The following is a 27,919-nucleotide window of genomic DNA, read 5'->3' as shown; positions in this document are numbered from 1 at the left end:
TATTATTCATCCACTTGACTTGATGCAATGTTATTGTTCTTTGCAGGAGATTCTTATTATTCAATGATTCAAGGGCCGGCATACGATGATGACATTACAGTGGAAGTGCTCAGGAAGAGACGGTGGCTGTCTGAGCCCAGAATGACCAGCAACAAAGCCAGCCACGAGACATCAGAGTCACAGGATTTACCTGGATCACTGGTCGACACTGAAGCAGATAACAGCTCCCAGATAGCAGTAAGCTTTTATTTGTTTATTTATTTTACTTTATTTATTTTTGTAAGTGTTAAGGAGTTATAGCAAACAGCAATAGCAAAGCAGCACTGTAATAAAACAAAGTTGCTTAAAAGGACTCCTTTAAATTTTAAAATAAATTCCACAATCCACCTTCTTTAAATTTTAAAATAAATTCCACAATCCACCTCAGCACAAATATAGGTACTTTTTTCCAGTTATTGAGTTTTGAGTTAAACTCATTTGATCCAAGAGTCCAGTCAGGCTGGCCAATAAACTGTACAAGCTACATGTAATATGGTTTCATAATAATGAAATGTGCTTTCCACCACTGTAACATATTGAAATAAAAAGAATTAATAGACGTCAAGGGCCTTGGACCCAATTTTGGGAACCAAAAAAAATATAGGTTGGTTGAAAATAAAGGATATGGTTTGGGTCAGTTCAACTGTATGGTCACTGTCAGAGTACAAGTATAGCGACAAAAAAATTGAGTTAGCATTTAACCAGTATGCTAATAGCATTATTATAAATTATAACTGTTCTATAATACATGGAAAGGTATGGTGCATATCAGTATTGCAATAAAGTGGAATAAAAATAAAAAAATTGGGAGCAGTAGGTTGAGGAACTGTAGAGGTAACAGTATGAGGCCTGTATTATGGATAGTCATATATATATATATATATATATATATATATATATATATATATATATATATATATATATATATATATATATATATATATATACCATTGTTATTAGGTAAAGGCTGGCAGTGAATACTGTCATTAATACTGTCATTTCTTTTACTATTTATTATATGTTGCCCTGATTTGGATTAGCCAGATGACTAATCAGTTATAAAGCAAACTACAACCCATGCTGATTGTATAGATAGCTAACATTGTACACTAATGATTAAGACCATTTTAGGCAAAATACAGTTCACAGTTCATGATGTAGTTTTCTTTTTGATACTGTTTCCAATTATCTAGCATTTTATGTACACACAATTTACAGTATGCAGACATGGTCTACGTAAAAAGAATGCTAAGAAGCAAGTTATATCTACAGAAGTGTTCAGTTTACTTGTTGATTAATTAATCAGCTAATGAGCTTTTCCTTCTGTATCCCTGACAACTGTTCAGTATTTGTCTTCTGAATGAAAAAGAGCCCTGAGAGAACAGAAATAATGAAACAACTGAAAAATTGTGAATAAAAAGTCCTGTCATTACTAGAATTACAATTTTCATTTGAGGATTATGCTTTAACTTGAGAGATGGTGGACAAATGGAGTAGCAGAGCCAGTTGGAAGAAGAGGCTGTCAGAGTGAGAGGCTTTCGAAAGACTAGAGGAAACTGAGCTCAATAGGCAAAGAGCTATAAAGCAGTTGAATGTGATTTAATGAGTCTTTCCCATCAGGGTAGATGGCAAAGTGGCCCTGCACCCAAAGCAATTTGCTCTACAGCGTTATGAAACTTTTTAATGTTCGAGTTTAATGTTTTTGAGTAATGTGCTTAATTTTTATGTGTGTGTACGTGTAATGTAGCACCAAATGAGCTCACTATCTCATATGATAATGAAAATGACTTTGACTTAGAAAAGAACTAGGTGGTGTTAAAAAAGCTGTTGTCTCCTGTCGCCTTCCATGCTTATTATCAAACCTCATGTGGTCAGAGCTGTTTGTGTATGGCTAGGTAGAAAGAGTTTTCTGGCTCAGTGGAGGGTGAATTAGACAGGATTTTACTGTGTGTGTGTGTGAGTGTGTGTGAGTGTGTGTGAGTGTGTGTGAGTGTGTGTGTGTGTGTGTGTGTGTGTGTGTGTGTGTGTGTGTGTGCATGGATCATAGACAGAATGTGAAGGTGAGAATGGTTTGGATGAGCTGTGTGTGCATTGTTTATAATAAGGACCTTAGAGATTCTTTGGATTGTCTGCTTCAGTACACAGACATTTTGTAATTTTTTTTTTAATGAAAGGGTTTTTAAACAGAATCCAGTTGGCCTGCTAATTCCACCTGAGTTTCAAAGTCTATATTATTTTGAATAGAATAAAATAGGATCATCATCATCATCATCATCATCATCATCATATAACCAATATAATCATAACATGAGCATGGATTTGGCTCACCCATGGTGATAATGCAGCCATGATCTCAGGTGTACACTGCTTTTTTTTAAATATTTTGATGTACAAGAGCCAATTATTCTGCATATATACAACATTTATTACACTTTGAGACATTGTTCAAACGTTTGATTTGAAGGCATATGCATATTGCGCATATGTGTTTGCAATACATATTGCACATAAATGTATTTGCACATAATGCACATTAATTTGTTTACTGGTACCGATCACCTGAGCCAGTGTAAGTGTTTAGAAAGTGGATAGCCTGGGGAAAAAACTTTTAATGTACATAGAAATGTGCGATATAAAATTGTATGTGCATGTTGTATAGTAAAAAGAGCAAATAATACTGTAGTGACAGACACACAGATACACACATAGCATTCACACACAGTCCTCAAAAGTTTGCAAAAAGGCACCTGAAGGACTCTAAGACAATTAGAAAAAAAGATTAAACTCTTTTGCCTGAATGCCAAGCATCTGGAGGAAACCAGGCACCACTCATCAGGTGGCCAATACCATCCCTACAGTGAAGCATGGTGGTGGAAGCATCCTGTTGTTGGAATGTTTTTCAGTGGTAGGAATTGAAGACTAGTCAGTATTGAGGGAAAAGTGGATGCAGCAATGTACAGAGAGATCCTTGATTAAAACCTGCTTCAGAGCCCTATGGACATCAGACTAGTGTAATATTCCATCTTTCAACAGGACAACAAAACCAGGGTATCAAAGGAGTGGCTACAGGACCTTTGATGTCCTTAAATGGCCAACCTGATGAAGCTAGAGGTGTTCTGCAAATAAGAATGGGAAAAACTTCCCATAATTAGGTGTGCCAAGCTTGTAGCATTATACTCAAAAAGACTCAATAAAAGCTGTAATTGGTGCCAATGGTGTTTTAACAAAGTATTGAGCAAAGGCTGTGAATACGTATGTACATTTGATTTTTATTTTTTTGTATTTTTTTCTAACATTATTATCACGACCGATAATTTGAACATGAATGATAATCTAATTACAATAGCACGATTCAAGAGGTGGTGTATATATGAGGCAGCAAGCGAACAGTCAGTTATTAAAATTGTGGTGATTGGCAGCAAAATAAAGAACAATTGTAATGATCTAACTGACTTTAACTGGGCTAAGTTGGAAAAGCTACATGACTAAGTCAGAGCATAAACAGTTTGGGGAAGAACTACAGTTTAGAAAGTGACAGTAATAATCATTTGTGACCAATATTTTATATGTATATTGATTTTTTCTTGCTAAACTGTTTCTCAACTGCGTTCTCTCAGCACCACTGCTGCTACATGAATATGACGTATCACTACACTATGGAGACCGAGGCCTGTCCTGGGAGTCACATACAATGGAGATTAATATGGCAGAGGTAGAGCTGCTGTAGACAAAATAGAAAATCTTTTTTTTTGTACTACAAACACCTTTTTGTGAAAGGGCCATTTGTTAGATGTTGGTTGGCACTTAAAAAAATTTATGATTTGCTATCTGTCTGAACCAAAGAAGTTAAAGTAAACCGTCTGTAACACGTGTATAACATCATATTATTTTTTTCCGCTGCATCGTTTTGCATTGAATCGCAAGTTAAATTAAATTAAAAGGACTATTTTGCATCACAATAGGTGTAAATCGTATCACATTAAATCTATAGCTGCTTTATATGTATTTTTAATGTTTTCGTATCATTGGCTATTCATCGAGATGCGAATCGGCCTCAAAGATGCACATTCCTAATAGGTAGTATGGACATGGTAAATTGTATACTTGGCAATTGCCATCAGTGTACTTTACTGTCAAATTTAAATAAAATTCAACAATTGAATAAGCCTTTTTGAACTGAATTCAGTGGTTGAGTCATACTGTAAGTAATGCAAATGTCCACTGGTTTCGCCCAGTGTTTTTTTGTGCATATATTTTTTGTCATGTTTTTCTGTTGTTTTCCTTCTCCTTTTTTCCTGATAAGTCAGACAACTAAGCAAAGTCTTTCACATGGAGATCTGGCTGACCCATAGCCCAACACTTGTCCTTCCGAGAGTGACCTCGAAACCCTGACAGATTTGCCATCGGTTCATTTATGTTTTTTTGGACTGTTTTTATATATTTACTCTGTTATTTGTTTTGACACTCCCCTCCTCTTTGTTTTATGTTCTTCTGCTTTCCACTCTTTCGCCTAGCTGTTTTGCAGTCCACCTTTTCTTCTGTTGTCTCTCATTACTGCTTCTGTGAGATAAGGACAAGTGCTGAATTTGGAATTAGAGTGCAGAGGCTTTAAGGCACACGCTATAATGAGAAGGCCAGAAGGATGTACACAAACCTAGTTTGTCATGCTTGAACGATCTCAGGTGATGAACAGTTTGATCAACTCCAACAAAACCAAAGCAGAATCATAATCTATAGTGTTCAACTTTAATATTAACTTACTAAGATAAATTAGTCTGTGGTAGTCAGCTCTCTATTCAAAGGGGAAGGGTGGGTAAGTTTACAATAAAAAACTTTCTTTCGGCTTCTCCCATTAGGGGTCGCCACAGCGGATTATCCGTATTCATGATCCGCATGTTCAATTTGGCACGTTTTTACGCTGGATGCCCTTCCTAACACAACCCCCCCATTTATCTGGGCTTCGGACCGGCACTAAGGCTTGTGCAACCCTAATGGCTGGGGTTGGTTCCCTGACCGGGGATCGAACCCGGGCTGCAGCGGTGAGAGCGCTGCATCCTAACCACTAGACCACCAGGGAACCCGGTGGGAAAGTTTACAATAAATCAAGAATTAAGAATTAAGAATGTTTAATCAAGAATTAAACATTTCCATTAATACAGTAAGAGAAAAAATGTATCCTGTAACAAAAAAAAATTTGTTATTGTAAAATTGTACATCCCTGTCTTAAATAATCCTTATTTTAAAATAATAGTATGTTTGTTTATGATTGTTTACAGTTGTGTTTGCATTTGGGGAACATGTGCAGTTACCTCTTTTTTGCAGCTAGTTGTTCATGAGCTCTTATAAAGTTTTAGGAAACTTTAGCGCAGAACCTGGTTGCATCTGCCAGGTGGTTGGCTATAGATAGGGCTTTTTATCAGTTCCTGTTGACTGTAGGAAAAGATTAATGAATGAAACATAATTAACCTCATATTTTGCAAAACAGTTAGCAGATTATGCTGTTTGATATAGATTTAAAACTACAGTAGAATAAGGAAATGTGAGTGACTAAAGCTAGTGGTTTGATGTATCCTCAAGCTGACATTTCTGAAAGAAAATGTAAACTCTAAGGATGTAACCAAAGAAATGACATTAGTCATAATTATAATAATGTGTTCTAAACAGATCTAATTACAAATTGGATGAACACTATTCATTTTTTTGGGGTTGTTTTAATGTAAATTTGTATGCATAATAATTTGCCGTTGGGAAGCTCCAGATTGACATTTAAACAGCAGATTTCTCCTGTCCTTGAAGTTTCACTGACCATGAATTGAGTGCAAGAGCATGTCTGTTGCTTTCAGCAGAGGCAAGGAAATTTGCTAAGCTACTTTAAATTCCTGTTTGCACTGTTTGGGATGATCAAACTGAGCTGTCTCGGGGCTGCTCAATCCTCACTGTGGCTCTTGTGCAAATGTGATTTCGGTTGAACATTTCCTTTTTTTTAAACATTTTTCTGTCGCTTCCCAGTAAAGTAACCAGTCCAGAAAGGTCATGCAGACCTTGTGCTGTGCAAAGACCAACATGCGTATTTCTATTCATATTTTTACAAAATATAATAAATTTTTTTAACTATCTTGCATTTTCTTTTGGCCTTCCACTGTCAAAAATCATATGGGTGCTATAATAAAAGTTGCTTCGATTAATATTAAGTACTTTTTATAATATGAAAAACAGTTGCTTTTTTTTTAGAAATGTAGGCCACACCTACTTCCAGTTCAAATCTAAATACAGACACAGATCCAGATTGATATACATGAATAATAACAGACTGATAGACAACCAGATATGAACTGAGCATATTCACTGGAGGGCCAATAAAACGTCACACATTGATATTTAGTTTTACCACTTTTTTGCATGCATTTGTCAGAGCATTGCTTTGGCAACCTTATACAACAACATTGCATTTATTTACATGAAATGCTTTGAAATCTGGATCCATCAGACCAGAAGATTTTGTTGTCGACAGTTTAAACTTTGTTCCCTAGCAAAATAAAGTTCTTTATTTCTATTAGTAACTGTCTTGTGGTCACATGGCTGTTTGGTGTTAATCTTGTGCATGTGAAAATGCTTTTACTTTTACAATCAAACATTATCGTGTGTTCTCCTGTTGAATTTTTGCGACGTGACTTGACAAAGCGTCTCTGATAAAGATTTTTAACTGCATTTCTTCCCGTAAATTTCCTTCAATCCTTTCAGGTTTTAATCATGTGCTGGACATTTCCTAAACAAATTCCAGTGATATCAGCAATCTCCTTAGTTGTTCTCTTTGCTGAATACAGGCCAGTAATTTGTTTCTTCTGAAACACAGTAACATATTTTCCATGACCAAAGGATATGCTTCTGATATGGTTGTTCAAGAAACCAGAAGCTAGACTTTAGGGATAAAAAAATTGCTGCCAGGTGAAACATATTAATCATAATCCAATCATAGGCTTTTAAGTATTTGTTTTCGAAATCCAAACCCTTCTGTCCATGCAAAGTAGTTATAAATGAAAGTGGATTATAACAAACCCCTTGAGCATTGTTTTGAATAATTAATATATATGTTTTTTTTTGTTTTCTTTGCCCTGGTGCCTGAAATGTTCACCATGACTGATGGCCAATGTGTATTCCCACATATAATCCCTCATGTTTTAAATAGTCATCTGAAGAACCTTGTAAATCAGATCTGTTTTAACACGCATGTTTAAAGCGTTTCACCTGCCAAACCTTCAACTCAATAACATAACAACAAATTCCTCTTCATAGTGCCAGCAATCCTTCAAAGAGGCCGGCTTCTTACTAGGCATGCTGCTGTTGTCTTCTAATAAATAACATGTGAGTTATGGCTTGTTAGCTCATCTTTTGTTGTCTGCTGTCAGCCTTTAAGTCACCACAGTACATAACCATCACAGCAGGATCTCCCACTGTCCATGTGTCCATGTGATGCAGGCTCATCGTTTCATCATTTTAAAGCTGTGTTTAAATCTTCCAGCACATAAACTGACAAGAATAACACGTCCCAACTTCCAGCAGCTGAGTGTAAATATACAGCATTTTATTTTGATGCCAGAATCGTTTTTAACATGTTTGTAGTGTGTTGGAAAATAATAAATAATATATATTATGTTAATCATGTTGTCATGCTCAAAGTACACATTTAACAAAACCAGTAGGCAGAGAGTAAAAAAAAAAAAAAAATTATAATATATATATATATATGAGAAGAGTATAGCCTTTATTTGTCACGTACATTAAAGCAAAATATTTTTCACAGCTTGTTTAAAAGTTTGGTTCAGAGCACAGGGTCAGTCATGATCCAGGGAGATAAGGGCCTTGCTCAAGGGCCCAAAAGTTGCAGCTTGGTGATACCAGGTCTTGAACCCCTGACCTTTCAAACAGTAACCCAGCACCTTAACCACTGAGCAACCAGTCCCCTAAAGTGTGTGTACTAAAGGGGTCAGCAATCCACCTAATACAATAACACTGTCATTGCCAATCTCTCTTATACAAATGGATATCTTGGGCTGTTTGCCACTATATAGCTCTCAAATGCTGTTTCAAGAAGCACTTTAATTAGGTTTTTCTTTTTTGTTGTTTCTTCCTCTGAGGCATCTGAGCAGTTTCTGCTAGATGTGCCTTCCTTTTTGCTCAATGCCTATTTTCTTACGCTTTTATGTCTCCATTTCTTTGCTACTTGGCTCCAGATTTGTTTTGTTTATTTGAAATTATTTTATTACATCCTGATGTAGTATCCAATATTAGGACTAGAATGGCACACACTTTTCTTTTTCCTTCACCTCCTCGCTTCTCTATCCTATCTATGCCTTCTTGCATTATTTCATCCCACTGCTATGCCCTACTTTCATCATTCTATTCCCATATTTTCCTAACATTGTCCCCCTGTCTGTGTGCATATTGGAAAGGAGACAAAAGACAATCCAGCTGGAGTCTTTGAGTTTGTTGCCAGCAATGCAGCTTCCAGAGGCTCCAGCTGCTGTTAATCAATGCCGTAGTCTTTTAGCGTCACAGAAAACAACTGATAAAATGTTCAAATAGAAATGCTGTTTATGTTGCACTGAGAGAAAGAAGTGGGAGTGTATGTTGGTGTGTGAGAGTGAGTGATTGCATGCAACAAGGAAGTATGTAGTGATGTACACAGATGCTAACTGTGCAGCTGAGTATCTCATAAAGAATCCAGCTTCCTGAGTAAATAACTTAAATGGTATGTCATTTCAGGACATGGAATTACACACCATATGTAATGTTTATATTGTATGTATGCAACTGCTTATATGCACTTAGCCTCAGAAACTTAGCCTACAAAGAACTGATTTTAACTGTCATTTGGAGATAAAAAGAAATGCACAGCTTTTATAAACAGTACCTTACACTTTCATGGCTATGTTGTTTGAAAATAACTTAAAAGCCATACTTGCTTATATATACACGTAAGAAATGTAATTTATATAAGCCTTCAAAAGGTCTATTCTTCTCTCGTCTACCCATTGTGTTATTTGTTTAATATTTATATACCGAATATGCTACTATATATCGACGATATGGGAACATATTAGCATCCAGACTAGTTCATCAATCCAGAAAAAGCAAGAATGATGACAAATTGTAATCTGTGGTGTCCTTCTCATGCAACAGTGCTTTCAGCTCTGTAGCTCTTTATGTGCATCTGAATATCTACAAATTGCGAGACTGCAGTGTCAGACTTGAGGACAAGTGCTTCTAGCTCGAGCTCAGGAAAATATTAAAATCTGCTGAAGTAAGCAAAGTCTCATATGTAATGAGGCATCTCCTTTGTCTCTCTATAATTTGATTAGTGTTTTTTGCTAGTGTCTGTTTATAGTTGTATTAACTTACACTGCATAAGTTTACAATACATTACATTTCATTACATTACAATTATTTACACTGCCTTATATTACAGTGCATTACATTACTATACATGACATTGTATAACATTACATTACAATACATGACGTTGCATTACATCACGACATGTTACGTTACGTTGCATTGCACAACATTGTATTACATTAATATACATTTACATTTGATTGCATTACATTATAATCCATTGCAGTACAATATATTGCCTGTTATTATGTTACATTACAACTGAGTATGATTGTATATATCATCTATGCTAAGTGTTTGCCCAACCCTGAGCATTACAATTGTAAAATTTGCCAAAATGTTGGTAATGTCCAAAATATTAATGTTACACATATGGTATTTCAATGCAGTTTAATATATATGACAATCCCATATAACACCACAATATTGCTTTATGTTCTCCAACTGTGAAACAATATTGAACAGTGCAGAGTAGTTTTTGTTTATCTGGATTCACAAAAGTCATTTTCATGCATGCAGCTTTAATCATTTCTGAGATGTTAAAGATAATAATCCTGGAAAAGGTTACATATCACCTTTGTATAGTCTAGAAAGTCAAGTCAAGGATTGCAAATTGAATCATTTTTGTAGTGTTTTCATCCTCCCTAGAAGCCAGAATCCTACAAAGCTATGCGAAAGTGAACACCATAGTATCCCCGAAACGAGCTGAACAATAAACTGTGAAATGACAGCTGACATGCTGGTATCTTTTTTTTTTTTTTTTTTGCACTGACTTGCAGCTGTGTTTGAGTTTATCATAAAAACACTGAATAAGAGTTACCATGGTAATTGCTCTCTGTTCAGCAGCACTACTGGAAACATGCTCTGTTGACAGATATGATTAAAGTTTTTGAAGTGATGAATGAAGTGATTGTACCTTTTACATATAAAGAGACTTGATATATATTGGGTATTTGGTGGGTTTTTTTTGTTAGTTTGTTTATTTTTTATTATTTTATTATTTCTGCTTGCCGACATTTTATATAGTATATAATTATATAATTAATATAAATGGTGAATTATACTTATAAAATATGCAACACAATGTTTGTGGGAATGTTATGTAAGTTATGCAAGTTTTGTTTTTTTCCAGTGTTCCAGTTACTAAAATAGCTTAACAATTTTAAGCTTGTTAAAACCATCAGATTCAATATCAGCTCAATGGTTTAGTATCTGTGTCAGTCAAAGGTGAAAAGTGTAATCAAATATTTTACTCGTTTAAAAGTATTGTTACTTCAATAAAAATTTTACTTAAGTACAAGTAAAGATTCCGGGTCTAAAAATCTACTTCAGTAAAAGTAAAAATTAGCTCATTTAAAATTTACCTATTTAGAATGTACCAACAGTTTATTACAGGGACAGCACATGTAGGATGTTTTGGTGACAAGGTGAGGGAGGCGAGATTGAGATGGTTTGGACATGTGCAGAGAAGGGACACGAATTATATTGGTAGAAAAATGCTGAAGATGGAGCCACCAGGTAGGAGGAAAAGAGGAAGGCCAAGGAGGAGGTTCATGGATGTGGTGAGGGAAGACATGCAGGTGGTTGGTGTGAAAGAGGCAGATGTATCGGACAGGGTGGTATGGAGACGGATGATCCGCTGTGGCGACCCCTAATGGGAGCAGCCGAAAGAAGAAGAAGAAGAAGAAGAAGAATGTACCAACAGCATAGGTGGGGTGGGGGATTCTAGTGTCATTCAAAAAAGGACAAGGGTATATCAATCTCAAACTAGTTGTTTCTAATTGAAGGAATACCTTTACAGATTAAAGTGCAATAACAAAAAAATCGACAAAATTAAACATACCTTAAACAGCTTACACTGGAAAACAGCTTAAGCTGTGTAATAAAACTGTTGCCTATTTTGCATTTGAAGCCAAAGTGTTCGCTTAAATTTAGACAGCGGTTTGTCTTGTCACTCTCCATATTTGTTTCTTTTGAGTTTAGCGCGTTTGTTTTCTGCCCATCATTCGATCAGTGCAGTAGTTTTCCGGGGTGCGATTTTTTTCCCCCCTTGCATTATTTTTATTAATAATTATTTTTTTTTTTTACTAACAAATGGGTATGTTTATGTAAAATGTAATTAAGTGCAATACTACAAAGAAAGCATTTAAGTAAAACTTAAAAAGTACAAGAGCACAAAAAAAACCTCCTCAATTACAGTTATGTGAGTAAGGGTCATTTGTCTGGTATCAGTATTGGAAAAAGAGAAAATCATATACCTTGCATTAACGTGCCGTGTGGCGAGGATATCGCATATTATCAGGTTTATAAAGCTCTAATTACAGTCTGACATGAATTAGATTAGCTGGAGCACCTGCAAAATGATAAAATAATATCCACTCATGTTTCATGTCCAGATATTGAGATACAGCTTTGAATACAATGGTTATATGATACAGACTGACTACAGTTTTGTCTCTTTCTGCAGGAAGATACAGATCACAACTACTACACATCGAAGACCTATAATCCTAACGATCCCATGAGCAAAGAATTATGGGTGAACATTGATCAGATGGACAAGGAGAAAGTGAAGATTCATGGAATCCTGTCCAATACTCACAGACAGGCAGCGGTACGCCTTCACACCCATACACAAGCAAATCTCACCGCTGTTCAGAGGTCACACAATCACATTGACCACCAATACACACATGTGTAACATTAACATTAGCATTCCCTGAGGGATAGCATGGCTCGCTTGCTTTGTTGTTCTGCCTGTGTATATGTGGGAACAAATTGAGTGGATAGAAAATTACAAAAAGCCTTGTGTGTCAACATGCTCTGTTTTATCGTAATAGGGGAAATGATTTTGAGACCACAGCAGAACATTAGCCTCTCTAAATAAAAGCAGCCACAATCACACAGACTGAGCCTAGGTACAACATTAAAGTCTATGCTTTGCTTATTTATTTACTTACTCAGGCTGACCACAGATTTAATCCACTGCTGTATATTTACTGTTGATTGTTGTTTTTGACTGCCCTACCACCTTTCCTCTAATGTCAATGTCTCAGTGTCACCAGACATAATATCCCTATGCTGATGATAATATGTGTTTTTGTTTACACAGCGGGTCAACCTGTCTTTTGATTTCCCCTTTTATGGACATTTTCTCAGGGAGATCACTGTAGCAACTGGCGGTGAGTTAACCAGCTTCCTATGTGTATGTGTAGGTGTGTGTGTGTGTGTGTGTGTGTGTGTGTGTGTGTGTGTGTGTGTGTGTGTGTGTGTGTGTGTGTGTGTGTGTGGATACGAACATGAACTTGGAGTTTATTAGCAGAAACAATGTAAATAATACAAAGCCACAAAGATGAAGCTAACTGGTTGGCACTCTTCCTCGAGAGTGCACTTTGTTATTAAGCATCACCAAAAACCACCTACTTTTCCAGTTTGTCTGGAAATTAGACAAATTGATTGTTGCAAATACTCACATTCTCAAAACTTCTTTTTATCATTTTAAAGATTTTTTTTTTTCTAATCCACTGGTCACAAAAAAAAAAATCTCATTACAGCTACGTTCACACTATCATTTTTAAACATTTCCCAAAGTTTCTCATACACACTGAAACGTCTAAAAACGCTTACTGCGCATGAGTAAAACGTATCGAGGACAGGCACCGTCGCATGACTAAGAACGTTTCTATTTTTACAGTCCACACTTTGACACGAAACTGGCATTTTCAACTTATCTACTTTGGAGAGTGTTGTCGATGACTGGAAACAGTGTGAAATGTGGACAGAACATATAAATGGAAGGCCAAAATAGAAAGAAATATACGCATTTTTGAATTAAAACGTATTTGTGTCAACATGGCCTATGTTTTTAGAAGTGTGTCCTTCTATTGTAAACTAATGTACAAAAGGGTGTATATGCAAAAGAATGGAGACCACTTGTGGCATAAAAATAAGCCGAAAAATATAAAGTGGTTAGGCTGTAATTTATACTCAACATGTTAGTACAGACACCTGGATTCACCAAGTTGAGCTTCTGAAGATTAGGGAAAAGGCCAGGTAAAGTTTTTTCCAGTTTTAACCTGTCTAGGTTCCAAACAGGAATGGAACCTGATGTTGTCTTCCTGTAATCTCAAACCAGTCTGCCAATTCTTCTTTCAACTCAACACATTTTGCTCTTGCTTTATTCTGTGATGAGTTCTGAAGAATATTGTGTGTGAAAACACACAAAAGATCAGCAGTTGATGAAGTGGTAGAATGGAAGTGGTAGCATAGTGGTTAAGGCTCTCGGTTATTGATTAGAAATTCAAGGGGTTCCAGTTCCAGCATCACTAAGCTTCCATTCTTGGGCTTTTGAGAAAGGCCCTCAACCCCTTTGTGCTCCAGGGGCACTGTATTATAGCTTACCCCAGCTTCCTCCTTATGAAGCCCCTTATGAAATATTAAACCACCAAAATCAGCGCCACCAAAAATGACAGCAATCTGATTGGTTACCACATTGAAGCTCTTAAGCTATATGCGCATAATTGTAAGCATTTTTATGATGCCACATGATTGGCTGATTGAATAACTGTATTCATTAGTAGTTAAAGAGTTTGATTAGGTAATATCTAATATAAAATTAAACCTAAAAGGTTTGTGACTAAAACAGGAAGTAGGCGATTTTAACATATACAGTATGCTGTGCCTATATAGAAACCGTGTGTGGATGTGTGTGTGTGTGTGTGTGTGTGTGTGTGTGTGTGTGTGTGTGTGTGTGTGTGTGTGTGTGTGTGTGTAGGTAGGAGGTACAGGGCTATAGGACAGTTAGTGCTATGGAGTTTGGATTGGCCTGTTTATCTGTGATTATGCTTTTAAAAAAGCTAAGCATATTTTCTAGAGCAGCATTTGTCCCATTTTTGTGTTATGCATGAGGTGAGAACAGAACTGAACTGAAAATCGAAAAAGCTCTGTGACAACATAGGACATGCTACATGAATATATAATAAATAGGTTTTAACTTGGATATGTTTGTTTATACCACTGAGCCTGAGGTATGAAAAACAGATTGAATTATTTGGTGAATACACTCTTGTGTATTAATGTGCTAGTAGAAGCCACATATTTGAGGTAAACTGACTGAATAGATCTAAATAATAGTTGTTTTTTTTGTTACTTATTGTATATATAAGTTGTTAGATCTCGAATTCTGCCCGCTGTAAATTACATTTATTTGAATTCATTGTAATAAAGAGATTGTGTGTATGAGTTTATCTGTGTCAAGGCTCTAACAATAATAAAGCTGTTTGGTGATACAACTTTGTGGCTTTTTTTCGTATATTGCTTATATTAACATCATCTTCTACAGTTTTTGTGCCTTAGCCGAAGGCTAAGCTGCCTTATGCAAACTGTTTTGTGTTTGTATGTCTGCTAGTAAGGTAGGAATATGCAGACTCCCTAACCAACACTCTGACCAACACAGAGTCTCTCTCTGTGTTGGTCTTTAAAATCCTGTATCTCAAACTGAAACTCTGACAAATCTGGCTTTGGTCCTGCATCACTGGGTGTTGATGGCTATGATGGCATTTAAAGCTTTAATATTCTAAAGCAGGGGTCTCCAATCTTTTCCAGAAAGGGCCAGTGTGGGTGCAGGTTTTCATTCCAACCAATCAATGGTCACACCTGATAGTCATTTACAATGAAGATCATTAGATTTGAACAGGTAGAATTTGGTGTGGACTCGCTTGGTTGGAATAAAAACCTGCACCCACACCGGCCCTTTTTGGAAAAGATTGGAGACCCCTGTTCTAAAGCTTATGGCCTGTATAAACTGTATGAAAGATTTCACAATTGCTCTGTGAGCCATGGACAGAGCATCTCAGACTGTAAGGTTGACCCAGAGGGCAAACCTGAATGGATTTATAGTTTCTACTGAGCATTTTTTTCATAGTTGACACACAATTTTAGCATTTTCAGTCTGTTAAACTTGTTTTTTTCTGGTAATGATCCTTGTTGCAATATACATGTTGACTTCATATGTCTCATGCTTTATAGCAGTATGTATATGTTTCTGGTAGCAGTTACATTTGCTTTACATAAAATGTATCTAGATGAACTGTGTTCTGTGAATTCACTTGCTTTGTACTTATAACTTAATAGAAACACCAAAGTTGGGACTGTGGTTTCTGTGGCAAGTAAAACAATAGAGAATCTGCTAATTAATAAGGCACAACTCACTTTATTGGTGGTGGTAACACCTCCACATCATCTTTAAAATATATTTTACTAGACCCAACATACTGTTAATAGCATCAATTTATGATTCCTTATGTTAGTGTAAAAACATGATTAAAGCTGTGCAGGATATGCTTGAGTTTGTTTAAATTTATGGAAGAAGGAAACATTTGTTTATATTTGTTCTAAGAGTAGAAAATACTAAATTCTGTTGGTTTTTTTATCTTGTTAGTAGCAGTTTCCTGTTAGTTGGTGTAAGATTCACAGTTGGATTTTAAAATTTCAATGTGTGAAATTATAATGGTAATAAAACGATCTTGGTTTGTGCTTTTTCAAGTTTGTGAAGAGAGATATCAGATCTTGAAAAATGCCTATGTGGTTTTGAAATTGAAATTTTGATAAGTGTATAAAATAAAGGAAGTGAGTAAGCTTGTGTCTTCTGGTCTTTTAGTTCATCTAAAAAATATATAGTATAAAAATGCACAAATTGTAATAAAGTGGTGAAGACACAGCACAATAATGTCACGTGATGATCCCTGGTGAAAAGAATACCTGATTATTTAAAACATTGAAGCTCAAATAAGAGACGTGTCAGCAGTTAAAGCATTTAGGACACCCAGGCTAGCATAAACAGTGACAGTGCTGAAGTGGAAAATGGATGATCGTGAAACTAATAACTTTGCGAAGAGTGGATGGAGGACAGAAGTTTGATACCATGTCTACTTCTTCCTAATCTACCATATGTTTAGCTCCATCTTAGTGACACCTGGCCTTCATTGGAGTAATGATGTTGTTTAAGAACAAAGAGCTTGTCTGATATATTGGAAATGTGGCGCAAGGTTAAATAGTCTCTTAACACCAGCAGCAGCATTTGTTATGTTCTCTCAGCAGCTCCTTCTTTGTCATTGCACAGTACAGGTACTCAGCAAAGAAATGCAGTTTACAATCTATCAGAAGTGCAAACAGTAGCGTTGTGCAGATTAAATAAGTGCATTTGCATATATATGGAAAAACATATTGGGGCACCTGACTTTCCCATCTATATGTGTTTTTTTCTCCCAACTGTTACCATAAAGGATGTTTTGTACCAAAATGTACCAATTTAATAGGATGTCTTTGGATACGGTAGCATTGAATTTGATTGAGCTAGGAGACCCACAGTTGTTCCAGCATTACAATGCCTCTGTGAACCAAGCCACCTCCATATAAGCTTATATAAGTTGCAGTGGCAGATCTTAAATGGCCTGCTTTAGAGCTCTGATCTTAACCCTTTAAAAAATACAATGATTTGGAATGCTGACTGCACCTCAGGATTTCTTGTTCTACATCAGTATCTGACTTTAACACACTTGTCGCTGAATGAGCACAAATCTCCTCAGGTACACTCCAAAATCTAGTGGAACATTTTGTTAGAATAGTTGCAGTTATTATTGCAGCAAATAAGGACTATGTGGAATGGGATGCTCAAAAAGCAGGTGACCAAAAACCTCATGCATCCCCATGTTTATAGAACTTTCCTACATAGCTGGATGACCAGTTTAAAGATTTAGAGCTCTTATTATCATTCAGATAATATTTGAAAAATCCAATTTGTAATTTTGCTTGGAAGGTCCATCTCTATTATTATTTTGATATACAAAAAAAAAAAAAAAATCAACCCTCACACACAGCTATTACAAACGTGCACACAAACGTTTCACGTGGTAACAGCATGTGTTTTGGATCATCCCTTGCCTTTTTAGGGCTCTGTGGTAGACAAGGTAACAATGATCACTAGTTAGTGAAGCACTTGATCATAAATAAGAACCAGACTCAAACAGCAAGGCTGGTCGATCATGTGGAAGCGTCTTTCTTGTAGAATCTTTTCTAAAAGGAAAACTGGTTTTAGATTTGTGTGTATTTCTATAAAAACTTTATAAAACTGTCCCTGGAGTTTCTTATTGTAATCTTTAAAAAGATTAGAATCATAAAGCCTCCACCATGCAGAACATTTCAAATTCATTTATATTCTTAGATTTGTAAACTTGTTCTACTGTCTTTTTTAATTCACACCACAAAGCTTCAGGTCTTTTTGTTTGATTCCAAAAGCGAGGAAACTCTAAGTGGTCATAGACAACACCGGACATGCTACTTTTTTTTTAATAAATCCGACATTTCATTAACAGCATTGTAAACATTTATGGTTATATGGTTTGATTTTGATGGGGTCAAGCAATGAAAGTGTGTAGAGACCCACTATTTATTGTACTTTTTCTTTTTATTCTTGTATAATGTGAAATTTAGAGCACCTGATGGGGAATATCTAAAGAAAAATAAGGCCAACAATTGGCCCAGTGCTTCAAATGCTCCAGCAGCACCATCAGGTACAATTTGAGGAGAGTTTAAAAGTATTTTCGTAGTTATAATCTTTAAACCATGTGTCCAAAATTTCAAAACCACATGTTCCTCGGATCCTTGGGTTGAGACGAGTTAGATTTTCTCGTATCTTTGGATATTTTCTTTCAATATGTTTTATTTCACCTACATATTGTAATAGATTTATATTAAATTTGGCAGACTTGGACAGAATTTTTAAAAGAACAGAAAGTAACAAAAGGAAGTGAGGCTGTATCGACGCAACAGACTTTGCCAATGACAAAAATGTCGGTACTTCAAAAGCTTACTTCTCAAATTGTACACTCGCAATAAAAAAAATATAACAAAACAAATTTATCCAATCCTATTTTTTCTACAAGTATTTCTTTTTTTGAATATTGCTTATGTAGATTATGGATTTATTTAAATTATTTAAGCTTTTGGAAGGTGAAGGTGCTATGTACATCCTGGAGTAGAACAATGTAGATAGTTACAGTCAACTCCAGAGATGCTGTGAGGAAAATTACGTTAAAAATTATATGTGAACATAACAAACTAAAATACTTGCACTTGCAAAATGTGGGACACTGTATATTTTCAGAAGATTAACCTTCAATAATGGTACTAGCTACAGATTTACAGTGAGGAAAATAAGTATTTGAACACCCTGCTATTTTGCAAGTTCTTCCACTTAGAAATCATGGGGGGGTCTGAAATTGTCATCGTAGGTGCATGTCCACTGTGAGAGACATAATCTAAAAAAAAAAATCCAGAAATCACAATGTATGATTTTTTAACTATTTATTTGTATGATACAGCTGCAAATAAGTATTTGAACACCTGAGAAAGTTAATGTTAATATTTGGTACAGTAGCCTTTGTTTGCAATTACAGAGGTCAAACGTTTTCTGTAGTTTTTCACCAGGTTTGCACACACTGCAGGAGGGATTTTGGCCCACTCCTCCACACAGATCTTCTCTAGATCAGTCAGGTTTCTGGCCTGTCGCTGAGAAACACGGAGTTTGAGCTCCCTCCAAGGATTCTCTATTGGGTTTAGGTCTGGAGACTGGCTAGGCCATGCCAGAACCTTGATATGCTTCTTACAGAGCCACTCCTTGGTTATCCTGGCTGTGTGCTTCGGGTCATTGTCATGTTGGAAGACCCAGCCTCGACCTATCTTCAATGCTCTAACTGAGGGAAGGAGGTTGTTCCCCAAAATCTCGCAATACATGGCCCCGGTCATCCTCTCCTGAATACAGTGCAGTCGCCCTGTCCCATGTGCAGAAAAACACCCCCAAAGCATGATGCTACCACCCCCATGCTTCACAGTAGGGATGGTGTTCTTGGGATGATACTCATCATTCTTCTTCCTCCAAACACGTTTAGTGGAATTATGACCCAAAAGTTCTATTTTGGTCTCATCTGACCACATGACTTTCTCCCATGACTCCTCTGGATTATCCAAATGGTCATTTGCAAACTTAAGACGTGCCTGGACATGTGCTGGTTTAAGCAGGGGAACCTTCCGTGCCATGCATGATTTCAAACCATGACGTCTTAGTGTATTACCAACAGTAACCTTGGAAACTCTTTACAGGTCATTGATCAGCTCCTCCCGTGTAGTTCTGGGCTGATTTCTTACCTTCCTTAGGATCATTGAGACCCCACGAGCTGAGATCTTGCATGGAGCCCCAGTCCGATGGAGATTGACAGTCATGTTTAGCTTCTTCCATTTTCTAATGATTGCTCCAACAGTGGACCTTTTTTCACCAAGCTGCTTGGCAATTTCCCCGTAGCCCTTTCCAGCCTTGTGGAGATGTACAATTTTGTCTCTAGTGTCTTTGGACAGCTCTTTGGTCTTGGCCATGTTAGTAGTTGGATTCTTACTGATTGTATGGGGTGGACAGGTGTCTTTATGCAGCTAACGACCTCAAACAGGTGCATCTAATTTAGGATAATAAATGTAGTGGAGGTGGACATTTTAAAGGCAGACTAACAGGTCTTTGAGGGTCAGAATTCTAGCTGATAGACAGGTGTTCAAATACTTATTTGCAGCTGTATCATACAAATAAATAGTTTAAAAATCATATATTGTGATTTCTGGATTTTTTTTTTTAGATTATGTCTCTCACAGTGGACATGCACCTACTATGACAATTTCAGACCCCTCCATGATTTCTAAGTGGGAGAACTTGCAAAATAGCAGGGTGTTCAAATACTTATTTTCCTCACTGTATGTGCATCTCCTTATTAACTAACTGAGCGTCCTCTGGAAGATTGGAGTCACTTGTATAGGGATCATAAATTATCTACCATGCAGAACATTTCAAATTGATTTGTATTTTTAGATTTAGCAAATCCACCACCAACAGGTTTCAGTGGGGTTCAAATCCGGAGATCTGAAAAAGATTGTCTTGTCTGATTTCAAAACTTAGGAAACAGTAAATGGTCAGAGGAAATAGTTATTCATAAGTTCTTATGACAAGGATTCTTGTTCGAGCAAAAGTAAGTGGTTTTTCTCATTTGAATCATATTGTCTAATGTTTGTAACACATTTTTTCTCACCCTTTCTCTTACGGGGGCCAACAGTTTTGCAGCTGAAATTTAATTACCATATTTTTCGGACTATAAGCCGCTACTTTTTCACACGTTTTGAACCCCGCGGCTTAAACAACGAAGCGGCTTATTTATGAATTTTTTCCTGGGTTTTTCCCGGTTTCACAAACTCCAGGCCAAAAAACTGAACCCCATAACATAAGACCAATGAAATTTCCGAATGGAAACAAAAAAACGCACCTCACCTGTGTTCTGAGCTGCACGGCATCATTTCACGGCATGAAATATAAACTCCCGAAAGAAATTGTTGTGAAAGGAAGGAGGAAGACAGTGAACAATGACTTTCTTGGTAGGCTACTGTTTAGAAACAAGCCGTTGTAACGCATTGAGTCTGGGTCATGGGAGAGCTCACTAACTCCAGTTACAACAGAAATCATATAAGCACAGACAGGTTTCCAAAACTCGTGCTTTTTTTATTATTCTTGGCAACAGCGTTATGGGTAAGTCAAAGTCACTTAGAACTGAGCATCAGAAAATAATAAGGACATATTCCTCGGTCTCCACACATGCAGTAATAGCGGAAAAATGCGGCGTCAGGCTATTCCCAAAATACCGCTATGCTCCTAAAGGAAGCGCAACATATTTCTTATTTCAACAGTCTTTTGTTAAAGCCTGTGTAAAGTTCATTAGTTTTAATGTAGACACTGCGGCTTATAGACAGGTGCGGCTTATTTATGTTTAAAATAAAAATCTTTGTCAAATTCAGTGACAAAGATTGACCGGAAATTACGGTAGCAGAAAAAATATCCTTATGATAGGATAACGAGAATATTATCAGGAAGAAAATTGTTTTAGAGAGGACTAAATGGAAGAATACAGAAAAAATTTTTTATTCGTTTTTAGATAAGTGGTGCAGTTCATTTGAAGACTCACTGACTCAGAGATGGTTTATTCCACCCCCCTGTGTGTTTACAGAGAAGAGTTTTAATGCATTCTTTTCTTAGACTATTATAATAATGGCAATCAGCTTTACTTTATCTTTTCTCTCACATTGCATTTAAATTTACAGCATTTGGCAGAAACCCTTATCCAATGTGACTTACATATTATTTAAGCAGTTGGTGGTTAAGTGACTTGCTTGCTGGTGATGGGATTTGAAGGATCTTCCAATCTTTCAAACATTTCAATGTCTTAACCCCTGAGCTACCACTTTACCTCTTTCTTTCTTTCTTTCTTTCTTTCTTTCTTTCTTTCTTTCTTTCTTTCTTTCTTTCTTTCTTTCTTTCTTTCTTTCTTTCTCTCTCTCTCTCTCTCTCTCTGTCACACTCTCTCACTATGTAAGGAAATACTATTCGTATTTCTTTATTTACCTTTTTACCTCTCTTGAAATTGTCCTTATTATTTTGCTTTAGCTGGAATATGAATTTTAAATCCTATTACTAACACATTTTCTTCCTACACCATCAACAGCATGATATATTCTATGTTTGATAGTTTGTTTGAATTTGTTATATTTTTCTTCTGTGGCTTTGAGAGAAAAAAGGAATTGCTAACCGAGAAAAATCAAAAGAAAGAACAGAGCAAAATGTACACAAGGAGAGAGAAATGAAGATCAAAGGGAACTAGATGATCAGCCCTGCACTACGCAGAAATGCTGGATTGCGATGATATATTTGAGAGAATACGTGGGGAAAAAAGCACGGAAAGAGATGAGGAACTAGGAAGCAAAAAAGAGTAACAACTATTGTACCAGCAACCTTCTTTTAGTTCTTAGAATTAATTCCTTCGTTCAGCTAGGAATTGTAATAAAGTTGCCTAAATGCACTCATACAGAGCTATTATATCAGCTGTCAATCTTCAGAATGTCCTCATTCAGCTCACCATACATTTTAAATTCCATTGCAAAACTAATTATCTTTTTTGATTGACCAACGATATAAGAAAAGCTGCTGTTTGACAGATAGAAGCTCATGTTTCATTAAGTTGCTTGGCTTTCTAGACATTTCATCTAGACGGCAGATCTACTGGACAGGACAGTTAATCAGGGGTTGTCAAATGTACTCCAAATTGGGTTCATTTGGAAATAATGAGATTCTTATAGCAAATTATCAAAATGAACTAATTTAAATCTAATAGGATTTCTGCATAATTGGATGAGATGTAAGTGCAGGCAGTACTTTTGTGATATATAAATCTAATTTTCCTTTAAGATATAATGCAATGATTTGAAAGAGAGAAAGTAGGGATTATGAAGTGGACAATATCAGTATATCAGTGTGTCATATCAGGTGTGCACACCGTGGTTTCCCATGCAAGGTCTGAAAAAGACTAACAAAATATGTCCTATATGTCTCCTTATTCCAGTGGCTGGATTTACTGGTGTGGGCTTGTTTTCCTGGGCTGCTTTTGTGTGGATTTTGAAATGTAGCTGAGCGGGAAATGTTGAATTCTGGCAACCCTGGTTAATGGCCATGGAAACATTCTTGTTCTATCAAACAGAGCTGAATAAAGATACATCCAAACCTGTTCACTCAAGCTGCTAGACTGAATGTGGACGACTGTACGCTATTGACTCTGTTATTGACAACTGCCTTATATTGGACAGAAGACACAACATGCATCAAGTTTGACAGCCTCTATACTATTTCTCTGGTCTCCATCAACAAAATAATGGTCATTGACTTGTGGGGGAAAATTAGAAATACTGTAATACGGTACCACCCCCTATTTTAGTTCACACCACCAGAAGTAAACTGTATATGATTATAGACCACAGTAGACATTGGATGAGTGATGCTACTATTTGTATCAAATCACATAAAATGTCAAAGATGTCCAAACATTTACAGTAACATGCCCAAGTTTAGTTTACCTTTTCTTTTACTTGTTCTTCTTCCTTCTTTTTTTCTTCTTCTTCTTTTTTCCTACTTTTCTTCTTCTTGCTTTTTGTTCTTATGAATTGTCTATGGCAGCTTATGAAATCAAATTATAAAAGTTGTAATTTGCACACTAAGGAACTAAGGGTCTAAGGAACATTCCTGTGCACCGTATGTATACAGTATGTGTGTTTCAGTCCAGTGTCTAGTAAGGAGCAGGTTAAATTCCAAAAAGTTCCAAAAAAGAGAGAACTACTGTATATTAAATTTTTTATGATTGTCGTGTTTGTGCCTGTTTGTTAGTGTAACTCTAGTTACACAAGTGTAATCTTTTTTTCTTCTCATTAAATGTATATATGTAAAAGTTAGGACCCAACACATTTAGTGCCTGTACGCAGCATAGGTTTTGCTGTTGAGTATAAATACTGGTGCGTCAGTGTAGTATTTGTGTGTAGTTTGCACATATGTAAAAAAAAAAGTAAGTTTCTTTCGGCTTCTCCCGTTAGGGGTCGCCACAGCGGATCCTCCGCACGTTTTGATTTTGGCATATGTTTTACGCTGGATGCCCTTCCTAACGCAACCCTCCCCAATTTATCCGGGCTTGGGACCGGCACTGAGAGTGGCTGGGGATGGTTCCCTGACCGGGAATCGAACCCGGGTCGCAGCGGTGAGAGCGCTGCATCTTAACCACTAGTAGTTTGCACATATGTATTTGGACAAATTTAGTTCATCAATCTTTCAATCTCCATGGCAGAGTTTAAACGTACAAAGAATTTTTGGGTAGGTTTTTGCTTTGTTTACCTGCTGCCAAAGCAGTGATTATGCTAAAGCAAACATTTCCAAGATCCCCACATCCTGGCAAAACCAAAACCAAAACCAAACAGCACGTTTGGTGAAATCACAACTTAAGTCAATCATCACATTTTTTTATGTTGACTGAATCATCTACAAGAAAGCATCAGGAATAAAATATCTGGAGAAGTGGCTCACATAAATCTCATATTTCAAATTTCATACTTTGTGACTTATTTTGGTCCTGAAATGAAAAAAGAGACTGAAGGGGAAAAGATTTGCTCATAGACATTTAAGCACTTTAGTTATTAATTTGTTATTTTAGAAACTATCATAATAATCTCGATGTGCGATTAGACCAGATGTGCTTTATATTTTGTTTGGAAGGCACACTTATGTACCGGTTTCATTAGCTTTTTTTTATTGAGCTGACTTGTGCGTGGCATATCTGAAGAAAAATCTGCCTTCTGTATTATGTTTATTTTATTTACATATAGTACAACTCTGACTGAAATGCGTCAAGAGAAACTTGTCAGCGTTTGAATTGTTTGGCACAGAATCATAATTTATATCCAGTTCTTTTGGAAATAGCATCCATTGTACAAATCTACAAATAGAACATTTATATGTATATTTTGATGTCTCAGTAAAAGATTTTCGATCGTTGAACTACTTATAACTCTGATTTGCCCTGAACACAGTAAAATGCAGCAGTGACTCTACTGCTACAGTAAAAGCTGTGGTACATGCGTTAACCCAAACACTTAAATGAATACAAGTGTTATAATTCACACTGACAGTATAACCCAAACACTTAAATGAATACAAGTGTTATAATTCAAGTGCATTAATACTGACAGTAATATAATTCTTTTTGTAGTTTTGTCCAAAAACATGTGTATTTATGTTTTAAATACATTTTGAGCTATTTTTACATTTTTAGCTATTGCTTATATGTCTTCAAATTTCTATTATAATCTTAAATTTAGACATTCAATTTCTGTTGAGCTGATAAAAGCGTGCACGTGTGCATTATTACACTACTGTTGATTTGATAAGTTCTTAAATATTACACAATGAAGTTATTAATTGCAACTCTAAGGACGGTAGTTAATCAGACCAAATCTCATAAATGTGACGGGCCTAGTCTCCTTGTGTATGTGTGTGTGCTTTACTGAATGATGAGGGAAATTTCCTGAATGGGAATCACGTTTACAGATTATACAGCTAATTAGTTACAGCTAATTAGTTCTGTCCGTCTGCCAGGCTTGAGACATGGGGAAAGAAAGTGTAATTGGACAAATATAGTCTTTGTACTAGACAACGGAATTCTTCCAGCAGAGCGTGGGGATGTGTGGGCTGACATTTACACCAGTTTGAATAAATAATTGTAACATGGGCTTGTCATTCTGTCAGCATGCTATCTGGTACGACGGTTGTGAATATCTGTGGAATTGCATAATTGTGCATCTTGTGTTGATGCAATGAGGCAACCCTGATTGATAAAAATATCTATTTTCAAATTCTATTACTCTTGTTTACTTGTGTACTTTATGTATTAAATGTTTGTAATGGACGTAAACTTATTAGTAGTAGTTCACTATTAGTAGTAGCTCATCTTGTTGTTGTAGTAGTAAAGGGTGTTGTGACTAATAGTAAAAGAAGTAGCTATAGTTAGTAGTTGTAGTTATTACAGTAGTATTAGTAGTGTGTAGTAATAGCAATTCTCGCTGTGTTTTTGTTGTTGTTATGATATAATGGAAGTAACTGTAAAGGTATTAGAAGTTAGTGGTAGTGGTGGTAGTAGTAGTTAAAGTTGTTGTGGATGTTGATGATTCGACCAATAGTGGAAGTAGTAGCTATAGTTAGTAGTTGTTGCAATATGCCAAATGCTGCTATTGTAAATGCAATATAGTAGTAGTAGTATTTGAAGCAGTTGTAGTATTAGTAGTAGTAGTGCTAGCACTAATAATAGTGATAGTATCAGAGAAGTAGTTACTACTATTCTCCTCTTACTAGTGGTTAGTAGTAGTAATGGTAGAAGTTGTAGTAGTAGGAGTACAGTAGTATCAGTAGTAGTAGTAGTAGTAGTAGTATCAGCAGTAGTAGTAGTAGTAGTAGTAGTAGTACAGTAGTATCAGTAGTAGTAGTTTTAGTAGTAGTAGTAGTATCAGTAGTAGTAGTAGTAGTAGTAGTAGTAGTAGTAGTAGTAGTAGTAGTAGTAGTATCAGTAGTAGTAGTAGTTGTAGTTGTAGTAGTAGTATTAGTAGTAGTAGTAGTACAGTAGTATCAGTAGTAGTATCAGTAGTAGTAGTAGTAGTAGTAGTAGTACAGTAGTATCAGTAGTAGTATCAGTAGTAGCAGTAGTATTAGTAGTAGTAGTACAGTAGTATCAGTAGTAGTAGTAGTTGTAGTAGTAGTAGTAGTATCAGCATGTTTGTGTTGTTGTGTTGTATGTTTGTGTTGTAGCTCTATGCTGTTGTTGTTTTGTTGTTTAGTGTAGCACCAGGGTTCCGGAGGAACGTTGTTTCGTTTTTACTGTGTACTGTGTACCACTGTGTATAGTAAAAATAAAAGCCTCTTGACTTGACTTAACTTGAGTAGTAGTAGTACAGTAGTATCAGTAGAAGTAGTTGTAGTAGTAGTATCAGTAGTAGTATTAGTAGTAGTAGTAGTAGTTGTAGTAGTAGTAGTAGTAGTAGTAGTATCAGTAGTAGTAGTAGTATTAGTAGTAGTAGTAGTAGTAGTACAGTAGTATCAGTAGTAGTAGTTGTAGTAGTAGTAGTACAGTAGTATTAGTAGTAGTAGTACAGAAGTATCAGTAGTAGTAGTTGTAGTAGTAGTAGTAGTAGTAGTAGTAGTAGTTGTAGTAGTAGTAGTAGTAGTAGTAGTATCAGTAGTAGTAGTAGTAGTAGTAGTAGTATCAGTAGTAGTAGTATCAGTAGTAGTAGTAGTAGTAGTAGTAGTAGTAGTATCAGTAGTAGTAGTAGTATTAGTAGTAGTAGTAGTAGTAGTACAGTAGTATCAGTAGTAGTAGTTGTAGTAGTAGTAGTACAGTAGTATTAGTAGTAGTAGTACAGTAGTATCAGTAGTAGTAGTTGTAGTAGTAGTAGTAGTAGTAGTAGTAGTAGTTGTAGTAGTAGTAGTAGTAGTAGTAGTATCAGTAGTAGTAGTAGTAGTAGTAGTAGTATCAGTAGTAGTAGTATCAGTAGTAGTAGTAGTAGTAGTAGTAGTAGTATCAGTAGTAGTAGTAGTAGTAGTAGTAGTAGTAGTATCAGTAGTAGTAGTAGTTGTAGTACTAGTAGTATCAGTAGTAGTAGTATCAGTAGTAGTAGTAGTAGTAGTAGTAGTAGTAGTAATCGTAGTAGTAGTAGTAGTAGTATCAGTAGTAGTAGTAGTAGTAGTTGTAGTAGTAGTAGTATCAGCAGTAGTAGTAGTAGTAGTAGTAGTAGTAGTAGTAGTAGTACAGTAGTATCAGTAGTAGTAGTTTTAGTAGTAGAAGTAGTATCAGTAGTAGTAGTAGTAGTAGTAGTAGTAGTATCAGTAGTAGTTGTAGTTGTAGTAGTAGTAGTAGTATCAGTAGTAGTTGTAGTTGTAGTAGTATTAGTATTAGTAGTAGTAGTAGTAGTACAGTAGTATCAGTAGTAGTATCAGTAGTAGCAGAAGTAGTAGTAGTACAGTAGTATCAGTAGTAGTAGT

The 27,919-nt window shown here is 36.0% G+C and overlaps 2 protein-coding genes across 6 annotated transcripts in view; one reads left to right on the top strand and one right to left on the bottom strand.

Moving 5' to 3' along the window:
• The window catches only part of plxdc2b (plexin domain containing 2b), a 138,231-nt gene that overhangs the window by 63,155 nt on the left and 47,157 nt on the right, over nt 1-27,919 (top strand). For 4 of the 5 annotated variants that reach the window (XM_083542009.1, XM_083542013.1, XM_083542012.1 and 1 more), the window contains exons 2-4: nt 47-237; nt 11,903-12,049; nt 12,548-12,617. In XM_083542009.1, the coding sequence (XP_083398135.1) occupies nt 47-237; nt 11,903-12,049; nt 12,548-12,617 (408 nt within the window). The remainder of the gene's footprint in view (nt 1-46; nt 238-11,902; nt 12,050-12,547; nt 12,618-27,919) is intronic. The other variant, XM_083542010.1, reaches the window with a different exon arrangement.
• Nucleotides 1-27,919, bottom strand: part of LOC310726600 (uncharacterized protein) — a gene marked incomplete at its 3' end in the record, with an annotated part of 58,772 nt that overhangs the window by 27,435 nt on the left and 3,418 nt on the right. The gene's annotated exons all lie outside the window — the stretch shown is intronic.

This window comes from Silurus aristotelis (assembly GCF_946808225.1).
Source record: "Silurus aristotelis genome assembly, chromosome: 5".
Lineage (NCBI taxonomy): Eukaryota > Metazoa > Chordata > Actinopteri > Siluriformes > Siluridae > Silurus > Silurus aristotelis.
Note: the sequence above shows the minus strand (reverse complement) of the source record. Positions and strands in the feature narration are given on the sequence as shown.